This window comes from Mytilus trossulus, chromosome 14 (assembly GCF_036588685.1).
Source record: "Mytilus trossulus isolate FHL-02 chromosome 14, PNRI_Mtr1.1.1.hap1, whole genome shotgun sequence".
Classification (NCBI taxonomy): domain Eukaryota; kingdom Metazoa; phylum Mollusca; class Bivalvia; order Mytilida; family Mytilidae; genus Mytilus; species Mytilus trossulus.
This window is the reverse complement of record NC_086386.1, coordinates 12,549,155-12,576,396: the sequence shown is the minus strand read 5'-3', so window position 1 is coordinate 12,576,396 and position 27,242 is coordinate 12,549,155. Positions and strand designations below refer to the sequence as shown.

At 31.1% G+C, this 27,242-nt stretch overlaps 1 protein-coding gene across 1 annotated transcript in view; it reads left to right on the top strand.

Moving 5' to 3' along the window:
• Nucleotides 1-1,380: 1,380 nt before the first annotated feature.
• Nucleotides 1,381-27,242, top strand: part of LOC134695608 (sushi domain-containing protein 2-like) — a 73,831-nt gene continuing 47,969 nt past the window's right edge. Inside the window, exon 1 of the mRNA XM_063556897.1 lies at nucleotides 1,381-1,407. Coding sequence (XP_063412967.1) covers nucleotides 1,396-1,407 — 12 coding nt within the window. The 5' untranslated portion in view covers nucleotides 1,381-1,395. The remainder of the gene's footprint in view (nucleotides 1,408-27,242) is intronic.

Below are 27,242 nucleotides of genomic sequence, written 5' to 3'. Positions count from 1 at the left end.
AATGCCTTTTTTATTTCATTAGATATTTCATTTATCATTAAAACATTACACATATATAAATAACGACTGAAAGTTATCTTTCACATATAAAGAAACGCAACATTAGTATACCGCTGTATCGTTTAGGCGAAAACATATCCAGGTCAACGACCAGGACCGAATTCAATACAGCAGCGGAAAAAACCTGAGCTGCTACAAAAACAAACGCGGACAGAGGAACTTTTTAATAACAGCAGCCATATTTTTGACTTGGTACATGACATTGTAAGAAGAATATAGCCGTATGGTTTGTCAAGCCTCCTTCTTATAAGGATAAGTTTGAAATACCGCAAAAATGACCACAATGACAGGACTACGGAAACGGTTTAATTACGGGTTGTATGTTTTATCAATAAATTAATTGCAAGCCTAAAGGTTTCTGCGATGTTACAAAACAATAATAATAATGATAAAAGTATAGCTAATTTTGAAACAATCAGACACATATTTAAATGTGTTAAAAGAGGACAAAATCCATTATCATTTTTAGATAATGAAAATATTGATTAGTTTTTTGGGAATGAACTTATAAATTTGTATTTATCCGTTAAACTATCAGTAAAGTACACGTGTAAAGGATACAAGAACATACAAGCCGATGGTTTTCCCGTTTTAATGGTTTTAAACTAGTCATTGTTGGGGTTATGCATTTTATCGAGTTAGTTATTACATGAATAACACCTTAGACTATCAATATAGAGAAAAGTCTAAAAATAGAGAGAAAAAAATAACTGTATAAACTCCAGTTCTGCTGATAGAGGATGAAATTACAGAAGGTAACAATTAACAGGTAATTCCTTGATATTTGTTATGTTCGTATTGGTCCGTCTTTTGTTTTGTATAATGGTGTCTTTTGATCGTTTTTGGGGTTTTTGCATGGACATGATCAGTTCTATTGAAGAAACGAGTTTGAATTTCCATTGGGTTTCAAAAACCTCGCTTTGGCAAACAACGAACTTCAACTCTTACTTAGCTTTAAAGTAATGTGTAGAGTAAGTTATGAAAGCAGTCAACTAATGCAAAATGTAATACAGTATATAACAATTTACTTATTTTTTGTAAAATTATCTGAAATTACCATATATTTGTCAATGCAACTATTGCATAATGCATCCATAATAAATGTCATTTATGTCACTTATTTTGTACTTGGTTATAACGTCCTATACAAATAAACACCACTCGATGATATTATTAAAACTACAGATAAATATAACTTTAATAATAATCATTAATTTTACACATGACTTAATAATAACATAATATGCAGGCTGTATTTATATATGGCCGGTGTTTGGTGCTCTAGAGAATTGTCGTTATACAAATTTGTCGTATTTAAACTTTTTTTTAGGAAAAATGCACAAAAGAGTAAGTAACTTTCATTCCAATTTGATTTACAAATAGTGTTTAACTGGATTAGATATTAAAGAATAAAGTTTATATAACTAGTTTAGATATCAAAGAATAAAGTTTAGATAACTAGTTTAGATATCAAAGAATTAAGTTTAGATAACTAGTTTAGATATCAAAGAATAAAGTTTAGATATCAAACGACTTAGTGGGTGCATCGTTTATAATTCTTCCTTCTAGACGTAAAAAGATGAATCATGAATTATAAGTGTTATGTTCGTTATAAAGTGGGAAATATTGTTATATAAGCGATATTCTAGCAAGGGCTAATCATTCTATAATTGGTATGACCGTCTTCGTGTGAAGCTGGTAAATTAATTTTATGAATGTTTATGCATGCATAAGTAAGGGGTGAACCATTATGTAAGAGTCATTCACGTTCGAGGGTGCATCCTTCATTTACATTTTTTATTAGCATTAGCTAGGTATTGAAATATTTTTAATTTCATTCAAACTGGTTTTTTAGCACAACTAATTAGACAATTGTCACTGTGTCTAGTGTTGTAGTATATATTAATCAGTACGGTGACGGAACATTATTAGACAGAGAAATAGTAGGTTTTTGTTAATTCATTTGTTATTTGATATTGAAGAACATATATAGGTTACAGTAAATAGATGAAATTAGGAATTACATGTAATTACTTAACAATTCAGTAAATACCTGTAATTACTAATCAATTTAGTAAACACATGTATTTACTGATTGGTTCAGTGGTCACAGGTGATCACTGATTTATTTTGTCATTTTTACAGCTATTTACAAACTTGATATTTTTGTTATGACATTTTGGATGTAATTCAAGAAACTTTATAAAAAAATGAAAACAATGTGTAATACATTACATGCGTCCGACGCGCTTTTCTGGATTAACCATCATTAAGAACGCTCAAAGTCTAATTTTTGAAGGCCAATGATATATAAGGACTCTAATTGTTGAAAGTTACAAAAAAACAAGAACTGAATAGAATAGCAAAACCATCTAAGCCCAACTTTGCCTGGGGAGTTTAAAGTAAAAGGGTAAGGATTGTAGGGCTGATTTGAGAACTAAGAAATTAAATTCTCTTTTAAAATTGCATGCTCTTTTGTACAGTTTGTGCATTGAAACTTGAATATAGATGTTTATGATTATTGAAACTATTGGAATTCTTGATCACATTAAATGTTTTTCTTCAAGAGCGACATGGTACAGCAAAAGTAGTGTTTCTCAGAGCAGTTCACTAGTAGAGTTTGATATACTTTTCTACAAGGAGACAAACTTTCTCCAATACTTGTTTTTCATTGTATATGAACGATTTTGTAATTGCATGTCACAGTATAAGGTACAGGAAGTGTTGTAAATTTTGTTTGCCAAGGATATGATTGTTTTGATTCTGTATATATATAAAAAAACAAGACCGACTTGTGGCCTTCGACTGTTTTTTCACTCTTTTGGTAGGATTATTGTCTCTTTGTCACATTCCCTATTTCCATTGTCAATTTTATTAGACTAAATGTTATTGTTCCCTCGTAAATAGAGTAAACGTGATGGCAGAAGAAAAATGGTATTTTGATGGTAATGTTATTGACATTGTTGATGAATTTTGATACTTAGGAGTACTGTTGATTTATAATAGTACTGTTTTGAGACTCAAGGTAGAAAAGCGGTATTAGCCTTGAATCAAAATCCTCATCCACATAATTAAATATTTTCACACACTTGGAGTTATTTGCTACATATATTTGTAGTATTTAATACTATGACGGTAAGATGTGAGGCTTTCTAAAAGCTCCGAATGTTGAAAAATATTAAATTGCTAAATAAATTGCGACAGCAAACAATGTACGACAAATGCAAGGTTCTGAATATCAAAGACTTTGTCATTTCGATAGGCCGTTGGTCTAAATGCAACATGTCAAGCTAGTCGGATGGAGAATCAAAGATACATCAAACTTAAGACCTGAACATGAAACAAACAATAGTAGGTGGTTGACCATAGGTGCTGTCGACATATATGCAGATCATGCTCTACTTGTAGCACATACTTTGTACATTAGATAAATGACCTTCCATTTCTAGTTTTCCTTGAAGTTTGTTATTTTTGTTGTTTTACTTTTAAGATAGATCACAAACTAAAAATGACAAAAGAAACAATATTGCACTTAATTTTTTTTTAATATTTAACCCTACTACAGCCAAATTTTGAAAACTATATGAAAGTTATAATGCAAGGTTTTTGATTTGTAGATTTAGAAGATGAAGTAAGAATGTCCAAGAGACCACTCTCCATCTAATCATAGTAATATTTTTTTAAAGTAGACCATTATGGGTCAAAGTACGACAAACAAAACATTTCCTAACAAAGTCAAATGAATATTTTCAAATATATTTTAAATATATTTAACAAGGGTATCATTATATTTTTGTTTTATTTTTTGAACTGATAATCTTGAATAATATATGTTTGTGCTAATGAGCATTAACTGCTTAAAGAATTTAAATAATAGAATGATAAAAGTCATTGTCAACAGTTAATAAATAGGTGAAAGAAATCATTTTATAATTAAAAAACCAATTGTTCAAAGAACAATTGAAGGTCTTTCAACCAATAAGGATCTATTTTGACATGAAAATATTAAGATTCAGTTGAAAATGTCAGTTGCGATGGCTTTATGATATAAAAATATGAATTTGGAGCAAAGGTTCAAATCTAGATCATCCAATTAACCTTTGACCTTGACCTCAATTTCAAGGTCATAAACCAAGGATCTCAAATCAAAAGACCCTAGGTCTGCATTATGTATGCTTCATGAGTAATATCACTTTACGCATAATTCTAATTATAAGAGGGGCAAAAACTCTCATTTATTGTTTACGCACCCTTCCAATCAAAATTTATAAGTTACGACATGTCGCAACTAACAATTTAGTATATATATCTTGTCGAAATCTTATAAAGTGAATGAAAATAAGTGAAAATAAGCCAAAATCAAAATTCAGAATTTGACCTTGACCTTTGACATTGACCTAATTTTCATTTTTTTGGACCAAGGATCTTAAGCCAAAAGACCCTAGGTCTCTATTACTTATGGTTTACCAGTAAGAAATGCAAATCACCTATATCATATATAAAAGGGGGGGGGGGTAACTCTCATATGGAGTCTCCGGATAGTTTCGGTCCAAATGAAACAGAACATCCTGAGGATATAACGAGCAATTTGGAAAAAAAAATTGTCGGTTTCTTATACGGTTGCGGAGCCTTAGAGATAACAAGAAAAACAGTGTTTCGGGGAGATAACTCTTACAAGGTAAAGTTTTTTGTTACGCGGTGTAAGTTTCAGAAGCGTATTAACTGTTCGATATCATATACCATATATCTTAGCAACATCTTGCGAAACAAAAAAACAGTGAAGGAAAAAATAGTTGGCGGAAGAAAAAAAAAGAAAAAAATAATAATAATAATAATAATAATAATTAAAAACCAATTGTTCAGAGAACAATTGAAGGTCTTTCCACTAGTTAAGATATATTTTGATATTGATATAGTAAAAATCAGTTAATAATATTAGTTCCTATGGCTTTATGATGTATTTATATGAATTTAAAGAGAAGGTCAAAATCTAGAATGTCCTATTAACCTATGACCTTGACCTCAATTTCAAGGTCACAAACCAAGGACCTCAAATAAAAAGACTTATTTATAGTTGGTTAATAGGTTATATCACCATACGCGTAATTTTTAATACAAGAGGGGAGAAAACTCCCTTTTACGTTCAACGTTCCCTTGCAATCAATATTAACGTGCAACAACATGTCGCAACAAACAATTTAAGTAAAATTAAAAACCAATTGTTCAGAGAACAATTGAAGGTCTTTCCACTGAAAACAATGTATTTTAATATGAAAGTTGTAAAATTAAGTTTAAAATGTCATTTCAATCGTCAACTGATAGGTTATTGTACGCTGATTCCAGAAATATATGGTTTCTATACAATATTTTTTAAATAAGGGAGATAATTTGTTACTTCCGGTTTGAAAAATGTTACTTCCGATAATATTTGAATACTTAATTGACACTGATTCCAAAAAGATCTGGTTCTATATACTTTTTTATTAATAAAGTACAAAAAATAGCTACTTCCGGTTTACACAAGGTCACTTCCGGTTGTTTTTTTTAAGGTTAAATGGTTTGATACCTTTCGACAAAAGTCTCTTGGCTAAACCATGTATACATATGAGCTGAAAGCAAAGGTCAAAAACTAGAACGTCAAATTAATCTATGACCTTGAGATCAATTTCAAGGTCATAAACCAAAGACCTCAAATCAAAAGACCATTGGTCTTAATTATACTTGGTTATTGAGTTATATCACCATACGCGTATTTTTAAATACAAGAGGGGAGAAAACTCACTTTTACGTTCAACGTACCCTTGCAATCAAAATTTACGTGTTACGACATGTCGCAACTAACAATTTAAAAAAAAAATTTGTCGATATCTTATATGGTTTCTGGAAATTAGTGGAAATAAGCCAAATTCAAAAATTAGAATATGACCTTGACCTTTGACCTTGACCTAATTTTTATTTTTTTGGACCAAGGACCTCAAATCAAAAGATCCTTGGTCTCTAGCACTTATGGTTTACAAGATAGAAATGCATATCACTTATATCAAATGCAAAAGGGGAAATAACTCTCATTTGGAGCGTTCATATCACTTCGGTCAAAATAGGACAAATCATGCGAAGAATATAACGAGCAATTTTGTAAAATAAATTTGTCATAATATTTTACGGTTGCGAAGGAGTTGCGCTAACAAGGAAAACAGTGTTTGGGAAGATAACTCCTACAAAGAAAAGAATTCGTTCACGCAGGGTAAATTTCAAAAGCTCATAAACTGTTCGATATCATATACCAAATATCTAAGCGACATATTGCGAAACAAACATTTATCGCAAGAACAAAATTAGGCGGAAGAAAAAAAAAAAAAAATAATAATCAGAAGAAAAACAATAGGTATTTCCACAGAAAAGTGGAAAGACCTAATAACCAGAAGAAAAACTACAGGTCTTTCCACAGAAAAGTGGAAAGACCTAATAATTTGTCGTTATCTTATACAGTTTCTGAAAATAAAGGAGAATCAGCCAAATTCAAAAATTAGAATATAACCTTGACCTTTGACCTTGACCTATTTTTCATTTTTTTGGACCAAGGACCTCAAATCTAAAGATCCTAGGTCTCTAGCACTTATGGTTTACAAGATAGAAATGCATATCACTTATATCAAATGCATAAGGGGAAATAACTCTCATATGGAGCGTTCATATCACTTCGGTCAAAATAGGACAAATCATGCGAAGGATATAACGAGCAATTTTGTAAAATAAATTTGTCATAATATTTTACGGTTGCGAAGGAGTTGTGCTAACAAGTGTTTGGGGAGATAACTCCTACAAAGAAAAGTATTCGTTTACGCAGTGTAAATTTCAAAAGCGCATAAACTGTTTGATATCATATACCAAATATCTAAGCGACATATTGCGAAACAAATGTTTATCGCAAGAACAAAATTAGGCGGAAGAAAAAAAATAATCAGAAGAAAAACAATATGTCTTTCCACAGAAAAGTGGAAAGACCTAATAATAATAATAATCAGAACGAATACAATAGGTCTTTCAACAGAAAGGATGAAAGACCTAATAATAATCAGAACAAAAACAATAGGTCTTTCACCTGAAAGGTTGAAAGACCTAATAATAAAAATAATAATCAGAACAAACCCTATAGGTCTTTCACCTGAAAGGTTGAAAGACCTAATTAGTAATTACTGATAATAACTGGGCAGTTTTAGGAATTACATGTTTTAACTAAGTGCATCGGGAATTACATGTAATTTCTAAATTTTAGTTATTACCACTAATTCCAAATTTCACCTATGTACTGTAACATATACATATATAACTATGTTCTATTGTCAAATGTAATATATTTTACAAACGTTCTAGATTAACGAAGAAATAATTAAAAATGCACGTCAAACTGACGAATTGAGTGAATCTTGTCTCGATTTTGTTTAATACCTCGGTAAGTGTTCATATTTTACGGAGAGAAAGGTACGGAAAGAAAGAAATCGACATGGAATTGGCAAATTGTCCTCTTTGAGCACATCAATACTTGAATCATAGTGATATTAACTGGCTGTTATAATATTGGCCCTATCATATATACCAGGTTAGCTTTATTAGACTCTAGTCAAATGCCAATACAGCTGATCGAGAACCCATAATAATGGCCAATACAGAAACAGTCAGTTCATAATACTTTTATTAAATAATGTATATTCTTTTATTTTTAATTAATATACGCAACTCACAGTGAACGAGATGCAGAATGTCATATCTGAACTTGGTTTTTCACATTCACGTCCATGAATATGTTGTCAACTTTATCAAATGTAATTTCTGATTTCTTGTCTAAGAAATTAAATATATGCTATTACAATTCATTTTATCTAGCAAATATAAAGTAGCTTGAAAAATAATTCATGCAGTTTAAATTTTCTTGTTCTTGGATCGTCGACCCACTGATGATAAACGGAAATGAAACAGTGTAAATATCAAAAGTTGTACTAGAAAAGGCTGTGAAATATTTCAATTTCAAGACTTCAAGACGTTTCAAAACACTGAACATCATTTAATCGTTTTTATTTATGAATTTAAGTTAAAAAAATAAAATTTATAATGATGTTTTTAGGAATAACTAATACGCCTAAAATGGAGTAATGGCGTTAGAAAATTAAAACAGGAAGTGAACGTATTGACCTTGTCCGAAATGCAACATAACGCTTGATTTATATCGACAGGATAATTTCTTCAGTATTGCAAATGCTGAGTTATCCGTATTGGTGCTGATTTGGCCAAATCATTTAATAATTCTGTGTATGGAACGAAGGAATTGGGTCGTGCGCAAAATGGAAGGAGCCGGAGTGTGAATGCAGAACCTGGTTCTGTCAAAAAAAAAAATAATAATAATTAAAAACATAATTGAACTTTTGTGTTTAAAAAAAGTCTGGTGGCTCGTTTAAAAACGATTTAATCAAGATGACTACTTATTATTTATTTGAATATGTTAGCACTTGAATTCCTACTTTATTGGAACAAAATTAATTGATGATTTTGTTTTGCATTTAAGAAAAAACCTTTTTTTAACTGCAAAATAGATAGAAATAAAGGATTTAACGCAAATCGAGGTTTTATTTCTCTGTACGTTATTTTATATTAATTATGTAAATGTAAGTAATCAAACTCTGAATTAAAGTTAACGATCTTAAAAATTGAAAAACGGACGTTTGATATGTGATTTGCTTGCACATTAGTATGGTTATCGTTATAAGTAATCCAATATACCAAGGGGTGTTATCTTTCCTAATATCGTTGGAAATGAATATTCTTCAGGCTAAGTGTTTACTATAAGCCATGATTAGAAGAAAATGTATATGCATGCAGAATAACCTAAGGAAATTAATGTTTATGGGGAGAGAAAAAAATATTTAGTACAAATTTGCGTATTAGTCTCAGACCTTCCAAAAAAATTCGATAATGATTATTTTATTAATAGTTCTATAAACTTAACAAAAACGGTTCTGCTATATCATCATTGTGGTATGAATATCGTACTTAACGTTGGTTAATATATTATTGACAATATATATGGTCGTATTTATGATTTGTTTTTAAAGTGAGCGTAATTCAAACGATTTCATAACTATTTTTTTGACCTTCTTACGTCTAAAAAAATCGTTAAAAACATGAGTAATTTGTTTGGGGCCATAAAAGGCAGGGATGGGATTTCAAGGGGGTAGGCGTGTGACTTACAATCCGCCTGGGATCGTCACTTATGTTATATAACTAAATCTTATGTCAATTAAAATTTCATAAGAAAAAAAGAAAACATTGACACCCCCGAAATTGAATGATGTGAGTATAAAATAATATGTTCTTTCTAAAAATTCCCATTGATATTACAGAATCGTCCAAATATGAAACTTTATATGTCAGAAAATAGAAGGCCTGATCGCAACATACATTTGTGTACCTCGCACGCAGATCGTTTATCTTACGATCTTTCTATATGCCTTATTTCTATTACCCTTGGCCTCATTTTCATATTTCAGCGATTCCTTTCCACAATGCATAGCTCCGATTGTCACACTGATGATAGTTGATATCCATGACCAAGGTTAACACTTCGTGTTCAAAATACAAAAAGAAGACGTGGTATTATTGCCAATGAGACCACTCCACAGAACAGACCAAATGACTTTTATTAAATTATCTATGTTACAGATATTCAAAACAGATTCAATTCCGATCATGCAAGCTGTTGCTATATTTCAGTGCGTACACTCTTGACTAAATAATATGAAGTATTTATTTTTGTTGAATTTATTTCCATGCATGGGCAATGTATAGATCTGTGTTAAAGTTGCTTTTAATAACTTTATAATTTTAAAACAAAAATTAACTAAATTCTTTATTTTGACATGCATTTTTACTTATTTCGCCGTTAATCTAAAACGTGTATGGGAAATTTTCCATCTGACAATATTAAATAGTTATATATGTACAAATATTCTTCGATATCATAAAAATGACAAATAAATAATAGAAACTTACAATCTCTCTATTAAAGGTCTTTCGCCGTATCGGATATTAGATACCATCGATTCTAAACATTTTTTTTGTGTAGTTTAGACACAGTGATTGTAGACGAAACGCGTGTCTAGATTTACACATAATACATGAAAGGCTGGTATGTTTGATGATACACCGATACAGATATTTTAGATTAGTTTTATTATGAAGACAAATACAAAGATGAAACCTCAGTTACTTACATTTTACTAAGTGTCTTAATACAGAGCAACAAATATTTTGATCTAAATGTACTGTAATACCAAACACAATTTCAATAAATAATGACTAAGTTAAAACAAAAAATCTTTAACAATACATTTGAACAACCAGTATAAGCGGCATTATGTATTCTACCTGAGACATTGTATTTAACTGTTACCTAAATATATCAGTGTGGGTTAATGGAAGACTTAATATTCAATAGATACGTTTATCCTGTTTCCCAATATAAGTTATATGGTTCGCTACTGACCCCATACGGATCCATAGAGGGTTAGGAAAATCCATAGGGGGTGAGGCCGGAGGCCGAGTCCCCTATGAATTTTATTCACCCTCTATGTATTCGTAGGGGGTCAGTAGTTAACCGTATAACGAATTTATCGGACGCTTGACGTTTTCTGCGGCGTTTTGTTGAAAAATAAACAATGAAACATAACAACCTTAATAGATGACGTCGCCATTAACGCGTCACGAACCCCATATGAAACTTACTAACCCCATATGGTCTCATAGGGGGTCACCACGTGACGGCGTTTAACCAATCACAACGTGATAATTCATCTGTGGTCCGATAAAAGGTCATAAATGATTGTATTTGTTTTAGAGCAACACAACTTTTTAGCCGTATTTGGCAACAACTTTTGGGAATTTTGGGTCCTCAATTGTCTTTGTACTTGTTTGGCTTTCTAACTATTTTGATATGAGCATCGCTGATGAGTCTTATATAGACGAAACGTGCGCATGGCGTATTAAATTATAATCCTGGTTATTTTGATAACTATATACACCACTGGGTCGATACCACTGCTTGTGGTTGTTTTGTCCCCGAGGGTATCACCAGCCCAGTAGTCAGCACTTCGGTGTTGATATAAATATAAACTATATGGTCTTTTTTACATTTTAATGTTGTGTCGTTGTTCTCCTCTTATATTAAATGCGTTTCCCTCAGTTTTAGTTTGTTAGCCGGATTTTAAACAGCGGTATACTACTGTAACTTTGAATTTTTCGAAAACTAAGGATTTTCTTATCCCAGGAATAGATTACCTAAGCCATATTTGGCAACCACATTTTGGAATTTTGGGTCCTCAATGCTCTTCAACTTTGTACTTGTTTGGCTTTATAATTATTTTGATCTGGGCGTCACTGATGAGTCTTATGTAGACAAAACGCGGGTCTGGCGTATTAAATCATAATCCTGGTACCTTTGATAACTATTTAGCAAGATCTAGATACCATTCTTGAGCACTTGAATTGTATACCTGTGTTTGGTTTGGTGTGTGTTGCTTTTCTTTGGCTTCTTATTACTTATAATCCCTTTGATATCTGATTGCTCTGATGTATGTCCGTGATTGCATGAGTATAAGTTGTATATTGGAGAACTTAACATTAAACATCCCAGATATGTAGCTCTCCAATCTTTACATCTGTGATGTTTAACAGTTGAAAATAAAACTAAGATGCTATATTTAAAGAATCGAATCATTGACCTATTGTGCTTGCAACTGGCTAAAATTAGGACAACGTGTTGTTTTCTAAGGAGAATGTTTCAGTTATGGGGGGTTGTTTGCTCTATTGAAAGAATATAACAAAGGAAATATCAGCTTAGCATATCATGGGAATTTGTGTTTGGGTTGATGTTTCCAGTTGAAAAATGCATTTACGTGTGTTATTTTGATTGTTTTGCTTCTTGTTGGCGCTTTGTTGGCAATAAAATATTTGTTTGTTTGTTTGTTTGTTTGTTTGTTTGTTTGTAGACTTTGTATTTAATAAAATATTTTTTTCAGAACGATATAAGAATGGCTTTGTGTTGCCCCTTAGAAATAAGATCGATATTATTAAATGATTTAGCATGATAGAACTTCATTGGAATGTTACATATACACAAAGCTGATGTGTTTATTTTGGTTTATAATTATGGTTTTGTCGACTATATAATGTTATTCTTATACCCCAGAATGGATTGTTGGCCTCAGCATTACAGGCTCCTCATCACTTGGGACAGGAACATACAGAATGTGGCGGGTGTAAAATATGTTAGCGGGCGCTCTTCCCCATCTCTAACATGTGACAGTGGTGTGTCAGGACATTACTTGCATTAAATTTTTACCAGGCATTTCATATATAAAATTTATTACATTTATGGGCAAAGTAGATGTTATTGAAATAATTTATTATTTTAAATTGGAAATAAATCGTTTTGAATTTGTTCTCTATCATACATGTAGGCGTCGTTTTTATAAGACTGATAAAGCCAACAGTTGTTTTCCGCTGTTCGAAATTCATAAATCAATTAGGACAAAAAACAAATCCGAGTCACAAACTAAAACTGATGGTAATACATCAAATATAAGAGGAGTAGCTTAGAAAATAAAGATATGTCGTTTGTGTCATAATTCATATTTTTTGTCATCAATTCATTCAGCATACATCACGATTCTTTCCAGATTTATTGATGTATAATTCGGCACCTTATTCTATGAGAAAATAGATAATTGATGTGTTTTTTAAACACAAGTGAATAGTCTGGGAGAGAATGATTTATTTATTTATTGTTAATATTGGCTTTCCATAAATTGACAGTAAATGAAGTGTTCTTAGATCGGTACTATGTATGTGCTGTGTACTGTGTATTGGATTTATACTAGTTGCTTTTGTTCTTCGTTCCGAACCTCTAAATTTCTAGCTGACTGTTTACAGTTTGATCTTATGGTTTATTGGAACACCAATGTTTCAAGTTGTTTATAAGGTTAATGTATATGTTTAACCCCGCCATATATTGTTTATCTCTGTTCCACATCAGGAGTGTATAATTCAATGGGTGTTTTTTGTAAGGTTGCTTATCTTTTTATCTGGTTTTCGTTAACTATTTTGTCGTAAATAGGGACCGTTGTCGCTTGAATTATTTAACATGTTATCATGTCGAGGCCTATAACAATATGTTAAACAATAACCGATAATTTTTAATCCACTTTGTTTTGAATCAGCTGAATAGTTGCCACATTGTCAATCATACCACATCTCCTAATTTTAAATGGTTCGATTTACATCTTATCCTAAACTGTAACACATATATCAAATATGTTAACTGGCGTACTTAAAAGGCGTAAAACACATATTTTGTTTTGTTACCACAGAATGATTAACATTTTGCCATTAATTCTTACAATTCTCTTTCGGTTACAACTAATGCAATACTTGTAACAGACTTACAAGAGACCCTGATTTTATTATAATTTAATTTTATTTTTGTGGGGGGCCTTGTGCCAATCTTTTTAGTTATTGTCAATTTCAACTGATTTTTTAGATCTTATGAAGTGCAGTTGCACTACTGTACAAGATCTGAAGAAGGGTTGCGTACTCACCAACATGTTTAATCCCACCACATTCTTTATTTTGCTGTCCCAAGTCACGAGCCTGTAATTTAGTGGTTGGTCTATGTCTTTTATTCTTCTTATACGTGAATTTTTTTTTAGAAATTAGACCTTTAGTTTTCTCCTTTTAATAGTTTTTTATTTCAATCATAACAGGTTATCCATTCGTTTGATGTGTTTGAGATTTTAATTTTGCAATATAATTAGGGACTTTTCGGTTTGAAATTTTCCTTGTAGTTCGGTATTTTTGTTATTTTTCCATTTTACATGACAGAAATACAATTCATCTTGTCGTAGTCTATTTAATACGAAAAACATTGGTTATACTTTAATGTCGATTATAGTACATGATTCGTTGTAATCGTATAGTTTGAATGGAATTACAATCTTATAGGAAAACTATGATCATATGGAATGGATGGAATATTTTCAATGATCTTGAAATAAAAATTAGAAAATGAGCGGTCACTTCGACATGACGGTAGGTTATACATGAATCTGCTACTAATTAGCCGAACAAAAAACAGGTGTCCTAATAATACACGTTTTACCTAACTACTAAAGCCATTGTTCAAAATTGGAACCACACTCTCTAGTAATGTTACATAAACATGATAAAGGGTAGAGAGTCCTATACTTATAGATGATCGTTAATCATCTCAACAAAAAGCAATCGAGTTGAGATGACCAATGATAATCTGTTTATCGCTATTTTACCTATGACGACGTTGTCAATTTCAATGTCAATTTCGTTAGCAACGCCACGTGGTCTCCTTAGTTTCTAGCGATAATTATTCATCTCAAGCGAAAAGCATGATATGAAAATTATCACAAAAAAAGATCAAAGGAAAAATGCACAAAATAGCGATAAAAGTATTTTATTATGTACCTCAAAGACCTTATATATATACGCCTTGTTCGCCATAAAAAGGGTTAGAATTTTATAATCTGCCGTCATAATTTTTTTAAAGTTTGTATTGCCACTGGTTATTGCAAAAACATATATAATGCATGGGTAGAATTCGAAATATATATGATGTCACAATAAATAGAAATTGACAGACGTTTTATATCATCTCATAATAACTGATAACGATTTGATGATATTCCTCGGCTGACAAAACAGATTTAATTTTTAGACGACGTTACACTTTACGTTTAATTTATCAGAACAGACTATTTTTATAATTAAAGTGGCGCCATCTATAAACAATAATTAGGTGTAACAGAAGCATCTATAAATGATGGAAAAGTTTCAGAGATGGTACTGCCTAACGGTAGGTAAAACATTATTCCCGTTCGATTTAACTGGAGATGTTGTATCGTTCTGTTGAAAATGTATATAAATAAATGGGAGCTTTTTGGAGAACATTTTTGAGAACTTCCATTTAATTACCCCAACCATCTAGCTTCATCAGACTGCATAGCACGAGACGTGCAAACTATCGATGTTGATGCTTTTCAAGGAAAAATGTCGACGACGTCATGATTTTTTTTAAAAACATTTGTATGTGTACATGAACTTGTAATTCATACATGTATCTGTTACCAAAATGTAAACATTTATAAAACGTTTAGCAGCCCTGCGCCTCATAAAGATATGTGGGTTATTATATATTATATTCGATTGTGAATTGATATAATACAACGCCTACTCTTCATAGAGAACTAGACTAGTGTGTACCGAAATATTTCTATTTATATCACGAAAATCAATAGTCTGTTTCTTTTTCCACTTTCGCTTAAGGCTCTTAAAATTTATGTTCACGAGAATCGCAATGAATCGATATGAAAAATTACAAAACATTACAGTTTGCAATCAATTACTTAAAAAAGATTGTCTCCTTCAATTGTATGCACGATAGTTTGAATAAAACCACATGATATTTTTTGAAGATATTTCCAGTTTGATTTAAATATAAGTGAACACGGTACTTTTAGAATGAAGATTGTAACAGCAGCTTCGTTTTTTTTTTATATGGATGAAGTTGTATCTAAGTGCTTTAATTTTCTTGTGTACAAACACAAGTATTATGTTTGTCCTGAACTTTAATATAAATTTCTAACAATTTAATTACAAACAAAATATTTATATATGTTCATATAAAGAGAATATGTACATTACACCACATCTTCCTCTTTCTATCACATTAAATACAACATAATTACCCAATAAACAAACTTACACACGACATTTGTGTGACTTACAACACATGGCTAATTAAAATCTAACACATATACAGCTTTCAATTTATATTTTAATCAAACAAACAGCAACAATCTGTTAATTGCATAACACATAGTATAGGAAAACTAATAAATAAAAGAGATTCGACGCAAAATAAGTAGAACAAAATATAATCAAGTATACAATATTCTGACAAATGTTGAAGTAAGACCAAATAAGGCTTGTCAACAATAAACTCATCATATATACCAGGATTGAATTTTGTATTTACGCCATATGCACCTTTCGTCTACAAAAGACTCATTGGTAACGCTCGAATCCAAAAAGTTTAAAAAGCCAAATAAAAAACCAAGTTAAAGAGCAATGAAGAAAGAATACCTAAAAGTTTGCCAAATACAGCTATGGTAATCTATTATTGAGGTAGAAAAGCCAGAGTATTTAAAAAATTCACAAGTTTTTTTAAACAGCCTATTCATAAATATGACCATATCAATGATATGTCATGTCAGCACAGGAGAATGTACAGAATCATATTATCATAACAAATCTATTTGTGTTGTTTGAATTTGGTTGAAACTAGATTAACTAGAATAATATTATACTAGTTAAATTGACTGGGGGAAAACTCATCAAAAATACCAGTGGCTCTTTTGTAATAAATATTATAAGGGTAAAAAAAAGTTCACGATGATCATACATAATTCAGTATAACTTAATATTCTAAATATGAATTTTAATTGTAATATTTTTTGTGAAGATGTCAATGTTACAATTGCAAACACATAAAAATATGATAATCTATGAGAAGCTGACTGAGTACCAAAAAAATATATATATAGTTGATTCTGTTGTATTGATTTTAAACTACCGGTTAGGTTTATAGGAACATATAATGGCATCCATTTATAAGTTATACTCATAATTGTTTGTGTTTGTTTTTTTATAAGATGAAGTAGAAGAAACAATTGTGACACAAGCATGAATGGCAACATATCAATGAACATTCATTTCAAATAAAATAAAATAAATATTTCTTAAGATGTATTTTAAATCTAAACATTTCGAAATGCTGAGTTAACTTTAATGAGATGGCAAGTCAGCAGCACAATAACAATTTTCAATGTGTATACTTGCTTTTGTTGCTAGTTGTTATATTGTGAAAGTGCGAATTCTTCCTCATACTGCATTGATGAGAACACAAGGTGCATACTTCCTAGTGTTGCAAGTTGTTCTATTGTGGAAGTTTTTCCAAACTGTCAAAAGTCTTAAATTAAAAAGAGCCAGGACCATTTTCCCGTGAATTCTTTTTATTCGATAAGATAGGTAAATCATGTTTCAAATAGCCAAATAGATGCTAATTATAGTACATGATCGTACGTCACATTATTTATGTTTATACCTTGAACAGGTATTCCTACCAAAAACAAGGCCAATACTATTGACTTTTTTATATTGCATTTGTTTAATTGTTAAACCCCTTTATGCGCATAAGGTACCTATCGCGTAACTTGTCAACAAGCCAAATAATATCGAACAAATTCAAATATGGGATGCTGTTTTTCTCATTTTGAATATATGAATATCTGTATTTGTCTTTTAATCATTTAATGTTTTATCGTCTATAAGATAAGATAAAAAAATTTAATAGTTCAACCGGAGAACATCCTACATCAGTTGGTCATAGAACACCTTGTGTTACTAAAACATATTGTATGGCATTTTAACAAACCGGCCCTTGGTTGTGATACAGATGCAATAGCTTCTTGATGCTTTACCTACAATCACGATTTGTAGTGTAGTTTATTTGTTCTGTGGTTTTGTTTTATTTTCTGATGACTTTTGTACCGGTGCAGGAACGGTTGTAAAAATGTCATTACTATAGTACCTACATGTACACAGACTGACAGTTAGTGAATTTGCAACAAAACTGCTGTTAACTGTATTTGTTACACATAATACTATGTTCAAAAAAGGTTTCGAATATTGTTTGTGTTGTTTTGAAACTTGTATGCAATTGCCTCATTTAAAGTTATGTGTATATTACACACGCAGCATTTGGGCTTCATTGCTATATAATAAAGTATCGTGTTATTGGTTATGTACAGGCATCAGTTTGACGGCATTTGTTCCTTTCATAAATGTAATAAATGTAAACATTGAATAGAAAGTAAGTCAAGAGTATGAACAGTCATTGGAATGCACACAATAAGCGATACATAAGTATTTCTTTACTTAAATGATATACTAGTATAGTATAAAGTCAAAATGAACCAGAATGACTTTATGAATTAAGCCAACATCCGAAAAAATACGATAGCAACATTAAAATTTAAAATAACAACACAAAAAATGCAAAAAGTCTTAGCGAGATTCGAACCTTATCTTGAAAACAGTCTTTGGATAGTAGTTCTATGCTTTACTGATGGAGCCACGGTGACGCTTGGTGATATCGTCTTATTAAGAAGCTATATCAGTACAATTTAGCGATGTTTCAAATTTTTTTTATTGAAAAGATGTTTTTTAGGTAGTAAGGACACACCAAACCAATTTTGAGGGATTAAATAGTATAAATTACAACAGTCACAAAAAACGTAACTTTTGTTTGGTTTGAAATGTCCTTCTGGGGGCATTCCCTCTTTTTCCCACCTAAAATCACCATAAATTCCGAATATTGGACTTTCATCCTTTTTAGGGTTAAATCAACTATTTATCATACCTATCATAATATATGTAAATCGAGGTATTGATCAAAAAGCATTTTTAATTTTTGTTATTATAGTAAATTCTATTCTGTCGGCACTTTTTGAAATTGGCCCTTCTGTGAAAAAAAATTCGACAAATTGGCCCTATCTCTTTACAGGTCATGGTCTCAATAACATGTAGATTCGTTTCGTGTGTGTAGATGCCATCGAATTAACTATCGAGTTGACCTTTTATGACCACATATGCGATGTTAACATAAAAACAGATATTTTAAGTTATATGGTCGCTCTAGCGTCACCCCCTATGAATTTTACTAACCCTCTATGGATCCGAAGGGGTCAGTAGTTAACCGTATAACTAATTTATCGCACGCTGGACTGTTTCAGTTGGAAAGCAGGTCACGGTTTGACCCCAAGTTTATCAGCAACAATAGAGTCACGTGACCGTGAAAATTCAGTAAAAAAACGGACAACCTCATTTTAACTCACTAAATACTATTGTCGTAATAAAAACCTATTGACCTAAATAGTCTTGAGTAACCATAGTTTATTCTCGTCAAAGCTCACACATCAAATCAAAGTCCTTTATTCTTTTATTTTATCTGCAAACTTGGAGTTTGGGTGAAAATTGTCAAGTCTCCTGATCGAAAAATCTGAATATCTACGAGGAAACTAAAAATGATGGGCTGAATTTAAATTTAATAAAGCTTCTCATTAAGACAAACACTCGATATGAATATCTCGGCAATAGAATGTTGGATACGCAAACGTCAAATTGATTTCAAAACGAAGCGGTGGTTTTTATGCCGATTTGTGTAAGTGGTTATCTTCCCTTACTATCACCAGTCAAATAAAAAAACCAGGAAAATGCATAAAAATTAAGAAAGGAGTTTACTCTACAAAAATTAGAAAGAAAATAAACGAAACTCGATTTATAACTATGTTATGATAAATTAAAGAAGAGATACTTCCCTATTTTTCAGAGAAGGACTAAATGTAAATAATTAAGACAAAATATAAGTAAAAAAAAAACCAATTCAGAAATGTGGATTATGACACCTACATGTAAAACTAAAAACCTAGCTATATTGAAAGAAATTAGATCTGGCGGATGAAATATACTTCATGTAATTTTTATATGTGGGATTATTCCTAGCAGGATTTTTGTTAAACACTTCTGATAATATTTAATGCAACAAAACATAGTTTATACAATTTGAATAATCTTTCTGAAAATTGATATAATTATTAAATAAATAGTACTGACCATATATATTTTATATTCTATAAAGTGTGACCAAGAGTTCAAAACAAATTAGGAGAGCCTTTAAACTCAAGCCTATGTTTCTTAGTAAAATACAGAAAAGGGATTTATAAGTTTTATACCAAATATATTAACAGAAATTCCTTTTCTGTATTTTACTAAGAAATAACATAGGCTCGAGTTAAATTATAAGTTAAAGTGACACAATTTTGAATTTCAGAATCATTATTATTATAAAGTAAAACTATTAGCTAAATTAGCTTGTACAGTAGCCCTTTGTCTTATTTCTCAAGGTATTTTATAGATTATAAAAGTAAACTTTTTTGAAAAAATGGGGCTTTTTCTCTTGAACAGTTTGCTGTATCAGCTGCTTTAATTACATATATTTATAAACAAAGTATTGTATATATTCTTTACCTGAATACTAGTAATAGGAAAAGAAATGAAACTGGTGGGACAAATGTTGTGCATTTTACTTCAATAATGATCAATGATGCTTAAATTTGACAAGAATTTGCCATATATTCCATTTTGTAAGAACATATCTCTATGAATTAACTTCTTGTTTTGCTGACTTGGCTTGGTAAGCTAGTTTTTGCTCTTATTACTATAGCTTACTAAGCAAAGAGATAATAATCTAAGCAAGATTTTATTAACTGACCTTCATTTCCTTTTTTCATATGTTTTTTCCAGAATTTTCTTTGCAATGCATTTTCTATTGCTATTTTTGTGCTTTTGTCCATCCATACAGTACAGTAGGCTATTAATAATTTGTCAGATCTGTCAGAATTTTCCAAGACGTTTGGCTTAAATAAACGCAATAAAGAAGATCTTTGTTTGTTGTTTCACTTTTCCAATGTGTAAATCTTTACTATGCACATGACCCTGACACATATTTTGTTATAAACGTTGCATGACGTATGTTGATAAAAGAAAACAATGTCACCGTCAATTTATGTAGGGGATCAATAAGGGTTTTAGTTACTATAAAATACAAGTATCGTATGGAATTGTGAAAATCCACAACTTTTAATCAAAATTGCATTCATGTCTTTAATAAAATCAGTATTTTAGAGCACTTTGAAACAGTTACAATGAAAAGAAGCTAAACTTCACTGTTTTGAAGTAGAAACGTAGCTAAAACCACATACAAATTGACATGGCTGGTGGTCACTAAAATTGATGTATAAAAGTACAACATGATGGCTTCAAAATTGTGTAGAAATTTGAAATAGGTTTCCAGGTTTCATTTAAGATTATAACCGTTCTTTTCTGTATTTGGATACGCAAACGTCAAATTAGGAAAAATCGATTTTTTTGGCGAACAAAAAAGATGGCTATTTTTTTTTAGAACGGACAGGATACAGGAATAGCAATAAAAAGCTATTTTTGTAATGTTTGTATGTCGTAAAGTAATAATATTGGTCACAAAACCTACAAATTTTAAAATTTAATTATAATAAGAGCATGACAAGTGGAAGAAAATACTTTAAACGTCAATCTTTTAGCAAATTGATTTGGCAGACTTTTTGACGTTACGGACGACTGTAGCGCCACCTAATTAATTCCCCCTGCTATTGTTGCTGATAGAGCTTGACGACAACGGCCGTATCGAAGGACTTGCTTTCCAACTGCTATGAAATCTGCTAACCACATACGGTATCATAGGGGTCACCACGTGAAGTCTTTAAACCAATCACAACGTGATAATTTACCCGCGGTTCGATAAAAATACTAAAGTAGATTAAGCAACTCGTGTAATTGGATTTTTAAAGGTCTGTTAACTTTTTGTTTTATAGATTAAAAATACATGTTTAACACCGTGTTTACCTTATAAGAATGATTTTTTGTGTGGATTGAATCAGTCAATCAAATGATTTACCTTTGTTTCACTTTCAATGTTGACATTCTTTTCCTTTAAATAACCGTACACGGACAATGTATACGTATTCTATCTCTTTCTTGTAGGTTAAATTTGAGTTCACATGAATACGGATTTATTGAGGTCGAATTATTCACTTGCAAGTTAGCTGCGAAACCGTAGCTCATAGGTCCTTATGTTATTTTTTGACTATTTGCGGACTTGCAAGTGTGAATGTTTCTTAGCTGAATATGGCAAAATTTAATCATTTTAGCAGCTAAAAGTGAATTACAATTTCACTATTTCACTTTTATTAATGACTAAACCAAAAATCATACTTTTATTTATTTATCTGGTTAAAGCTGCAGAGTCACTACCTTATACACTATTGGTATCACACTTTAATGTATGGTCATTAGATTTGAACCATACTTGTATATATGGTCACATAAATCAGTTAAAGAGCAGGAGGACCCGTTAATGCAGTTTGGCACAGTATACATGCAGATGGATATTTTAACATTGCTCACTTATTGTCTTTCTGGTGCCTCAGAGAATAACAGGAGCATATTTGTAAATAAAATTTAATGGCTTTAGGTAAAATAAATTGAACTCTTTGACAAAAAGTAACGTAATATAAATGTTACGTTACATAATGTGTTTTTGACCAAATAGATATATACGGGGTCAGTAAATGACATATGGGATGAGAGCAAAGACCCTGTTTATATCGTATTTACTTTAAACATATTTTATTTGAAAAAAATCATGTACAGGCATACACATATAAATACAGTGTTAACATATTACAAAAGGATTCGGAAACAAGGTTTCCCTTATATTAATCCGTCTCCCTGTAGAAAAAAGGGAAATAACTGCCACTAAAAAGTTGATTTTTTTTTCATCAGATCTTTCCTATATATATATGTGCCGGCGGCGGAGTGTGTTTACAGGACATTGTCGAGTGTCTCACCCAATTACGATCTTTATTATGCACGAACGACGCTATTAGCCAAAACGCTTCGAATCTACCAAAAATTGTTGCACTTGTTTAAACACGAGTACATTTTCCTCTTGATTAAGGTTATTGCAGCCAAATAGGAGTGTTTCTATATTGTATGGGAAGGGAATTTTTTTTATCGTACGTTTTCGGACAAGGGAGTAATAAGTACACTCGAGGAGAAAATGCTTACTGCTCTCGATTCTACCACAGGTACAGTTTTTACTTTCTACAAGATTTCTCTTAAATAAATAATCGTTTAGATTGCTACAATCCATCCGAAGTCTGGCATGAAGTATTTGTCCTTTCCTGTCTCCATAAAAATAATAATTTTTTCTTACATTTTGATTAAGGTAACTTTTAAGTGTAAACTTAGATGGACTTAGTCTGATATTGTCCGGAATAGCATTCCAGGATCGAATAACTGAGGGGAGAAAAGATTTCTGGTAAAATGCAGTTCTACACTTGATATGTTGCGTGTCATTCGTTCGTCGTGTGTCATAATTATGAATATTAAACAATTGCTGAGGGATAATGTCGGGGATAAATAATCGGGGGTCTTATTGTGAAACATTTCATGAAATTTTATAATTTTGTGTTTTTTACGTCTTTCTGATAGTAACTCCCATCCTGTTTCGTCGTATAATTTATTTATGGACGATAACTTAGTACCACCAGTAACTATCCTAGCCGCTTCAAGTTGCATATTTTCTAGTTTGTCACTTAAGGTAGCAATACACAGTTAGGAAAAAAACTTAAAATTGACACTCATAATTTTTAAACACCCCCTTTCCCCTCCTGTCTAACAAAGAAGGCTTTATATGTGTGTTATGCATGTATATACTTGTAGAAAGAGAATCTTCCATAGATTTGATTTCTAATGGTCATAAGGGTGAAATATAATCCCTTTTGGGTGTAACCATGGCAACAATCTGCATTTCTTAGATACAAAATATAGCAAAAAAGGGGGGTGAACATGTCACAAAAGTCTCCAAAATTTTGTCTAAAGGAAAATTTCAATGAATTACAGTGATACCTTTCCTGAATCCATAGGTTTATATCTATCAAATGGTCCAAAAAAAATCATATGTCTTCCTGCTCGTTTTTCCATAAAATTGAATTGAAAAGATCGAGCGCAAAATCTTTGTTGATAAACACTGCAATAATTTATGGACCTATGAACGGTACGGATAGAAAAATACGGACTGTCAATCATTGAAATGGCCTATAAAACATGTTAAAATCAATCTAAATGTTCATATAAACCCACTAAGAAGGCTATATTATTCTTCAATTACCTAAAAATCAATTTTATTGTACAAAAACTTTCATATTTAAAAAATTCACAGGGGCCATAATGCGAAACTAAACTTCTAACTGTGTATTGCTACCTTAAGGATTAACATTTTTTTTCCCAATTCCACTTTAAATGGATTTCTGTTTTCTACTAGTTAAAACGAGCATTTTCGCCTGCTAGTTTTGAAAATCGGTTCAGAAATAAATATTTTATGAAGGTTAGCAGTTGACACTGAAATGCAACAAAAAAGTGATTTTATGAAACATGCCATGTCAAAGTGCATTTTCTCCTTTTTTAGTCAATTTTCTAAAACTATACCTTCTAAGCCTGTCTTTCCTTGTTTAAAAACCTAAATTAACCTTAACAGTAGACAACTTTTACAAGTTAAAGCTATTTTAAAGCTTTAGAATGTCAATTTTGTTGTGTATTACCATACCAAGGCCTTGGTTAAAATTTAGTCAATACTGAATTTATTTATAACAGCGGGGAAAAAATTGGGCTTAATTCATGCTAAATTGTGACTTCATACTTGCTAAAATAATAAATTTGATTTAGTCGCATGAAAAAATATAAAGAGTTCCCTTCTAAGGTTTCTACATAACGCGTAATCTTCTTTTCCAAGGGGTAGCCAATAAAGTATCAATTAATAACGGAACCAAGTCTATGTGTCAAAATGTCTATATTGGTTGCTAAGGACAATAAACAACAAAACTAACATACATTGTCATACTAAAGGTTGTTTCTTCCTTAGAATTGTATCTATAACCTAAATATCAATAGTTTTGTGGTATGTTTGTCTGAAAAAAAGACAATTATTTGCTTTGTCAAATGCCTTAAGGATTAACATTTTTTTTCCCAATTCCACTTTAAATGGATTTCTGTTTTCTACTAGTTAAAACGAGCATTTTCGCCTGCTAGTTTTGAAAATCGGTTCAGAAATAAATATTTTATGAAGGTTAGCAGTTGACACTGAAATGCAACAAAAAAGTGATTTTATGAAACATGCCATGTCAAAGTGCATTTTCTCCTTTTTTAGTCAATTTTCTAAAACTATACCTTCTAAGCCTGTCTTTCCTTGTTTAAAAACCTAAATTAACCTTAACAGTAGACAACTTTTACAAGTTAAAGCTATTTTAAAGCTTTAGAATGTCAATTTTGTTGTGTATTACCATACCAAGGCCTTGGTTAAAATTTAGTCAATACTGAATTTATTTATAACAGCGGGGAAAAAATTGGGCTTAATTCATGCTAAATTGTGACTTCATACTTGCTAAAATAATAAATTTGATTTAGTCGCATGAAAAAATATAAAGAGTTCCCTTCTAAGGTTTCTACATAACGCGTAATCTTCTTTTCCAAGGGGTAGCCAATAAAGTATCAATTAATAACGGAACCAAGTCTATGTGTCAAAATGTCTATATTGGTTGCTAAGGACAATAAACAACAAAACTAACATACATTGTCATACTAAAGGTTGTTTCTTCCTTAGAATTGTATCTATAACCTAAATATCAATAGTTTTGTGGTATGTTTGTCTGAAAAAAAGGCAATTATTTGCTTTGTCAAATGCCTTAAGGATTAACATTTTTTTTCCCAATTCCACTTTAAATGGATTTCTGTTTTCTACTAGTTAAAACGAGCATTTTCGCCTGCTAGTTTTGAAAATCGGTTCAGAAATAAATATTTTATGAAGGTTAGCAGTTGACATTGAAATGCAACAAAAAAGTGATTTTATGAAACATGCCATGTCAAAGTGCATTTTCTCCTTTTTTAGTCAATTTTCTAAAACTATACCTTCTAAGCCTGTCTTTCCTTGTTTAAAAACCTAAATTAACCTTAACAGTAGACAACTTTTACAAGTTAAAGCTATTTTAAAGCTTTAGAATGTCAATTTTGTTGTGTATTACCATACCAAGGCCTTGGTTAAAATTTAGTCAATACTGAATTTATTTATAACAGCGGGGAAAAAATTGGGCTTAATTCATGCTAAATTGTGACTTCATACTTGCTAAAATAATAAATTTGATTTAGTCGCATGAAAAAATATAAAGAGTTCCCTTCTAAGGTTTCTACATAACGCGTAATCTTCTTTTCCAAGGGGTAGCCAATAAAGTATCAATTAATAACGGAACCAAGTCTATGTGTCAAAATGTCTATATTGGTTGCTAAGGACAATAAACAACAAAACTAACATACATTGTCATACTAAAGGTTGTTTCTTCCTTAGAATTGTATCTATAACCTAAATATCAATAGTTTTGTGGTATGTTTGTCTGAAAAAAAGGCAATTATTTGCTTTGTCAAATGCCTTAAGGATTAACATTTTTTTTCCCAATTCCACTTTAAATGGATTTCTGTTTTCTACTAGTTAAAACGAGCATTTTCGCCTGCTAGTTTTGAAAATCGGTTCAGAAATAAATATTTTATGAAGGTTAGCAGTTGACACTGAAATGCAACAAAAAAGTGATTTTATGAAACATGCCATGTCAAAGTGCATTTTCTCCTTTTTTAGTCAATTTTCTAAAACTATACCTTCTAAGCCTGTCTTTCCTTGTTTAAAAACCTAAATTAACCTTAACAGTAGACAACTTTTACAAGTTAAAGCTATTTTAAAGCTTTAGAATGTCAATTTTGTTGTGTATTACCATACCAAGGCCTTGGTTAAAATTTAGTCAATACTGAATTTATTTATAACAGCGGGGAAAAAATTGGGCTTAATTCATGCTAAATTGTGACTTCATACTTGCTAAAATAATAAATTTGATTTAGTCGCATGAAAAAATATAAAGAGTTCCCTTCTAAGGTTTCTACATAACGCGTAATCTTCTTTTCCAAGGGGTAGCCAATAAAGTATCAATTAATAACGGAACCAAGTCTATGTGTCAAAATGTCTATATTGGTTGCTAAGGACAATAAACAACAAAACTAACATACATTGTCATACTAAAGGTTGTTTCTTCCTTAGAATTGTATCTATAACCTAAATATCAATAGTTTTGTGGTATGTTTGTCTGAAAAAAAGGCAATTATTTGCTTTGTCAAATGCCATAAGGTAGCAATACACAGTTAGGAAAAAAACTTAAAATTGACACTCATAATTTTTAAACACCCCCTTTCCCCTCCTGTCTAACAAAGAAGGCTTTATATGTGTGTTATGCATGTTTATACTTGTAGAAAGAGAATCTTCCATAGATTTGATTTCTAATGGTCATAAG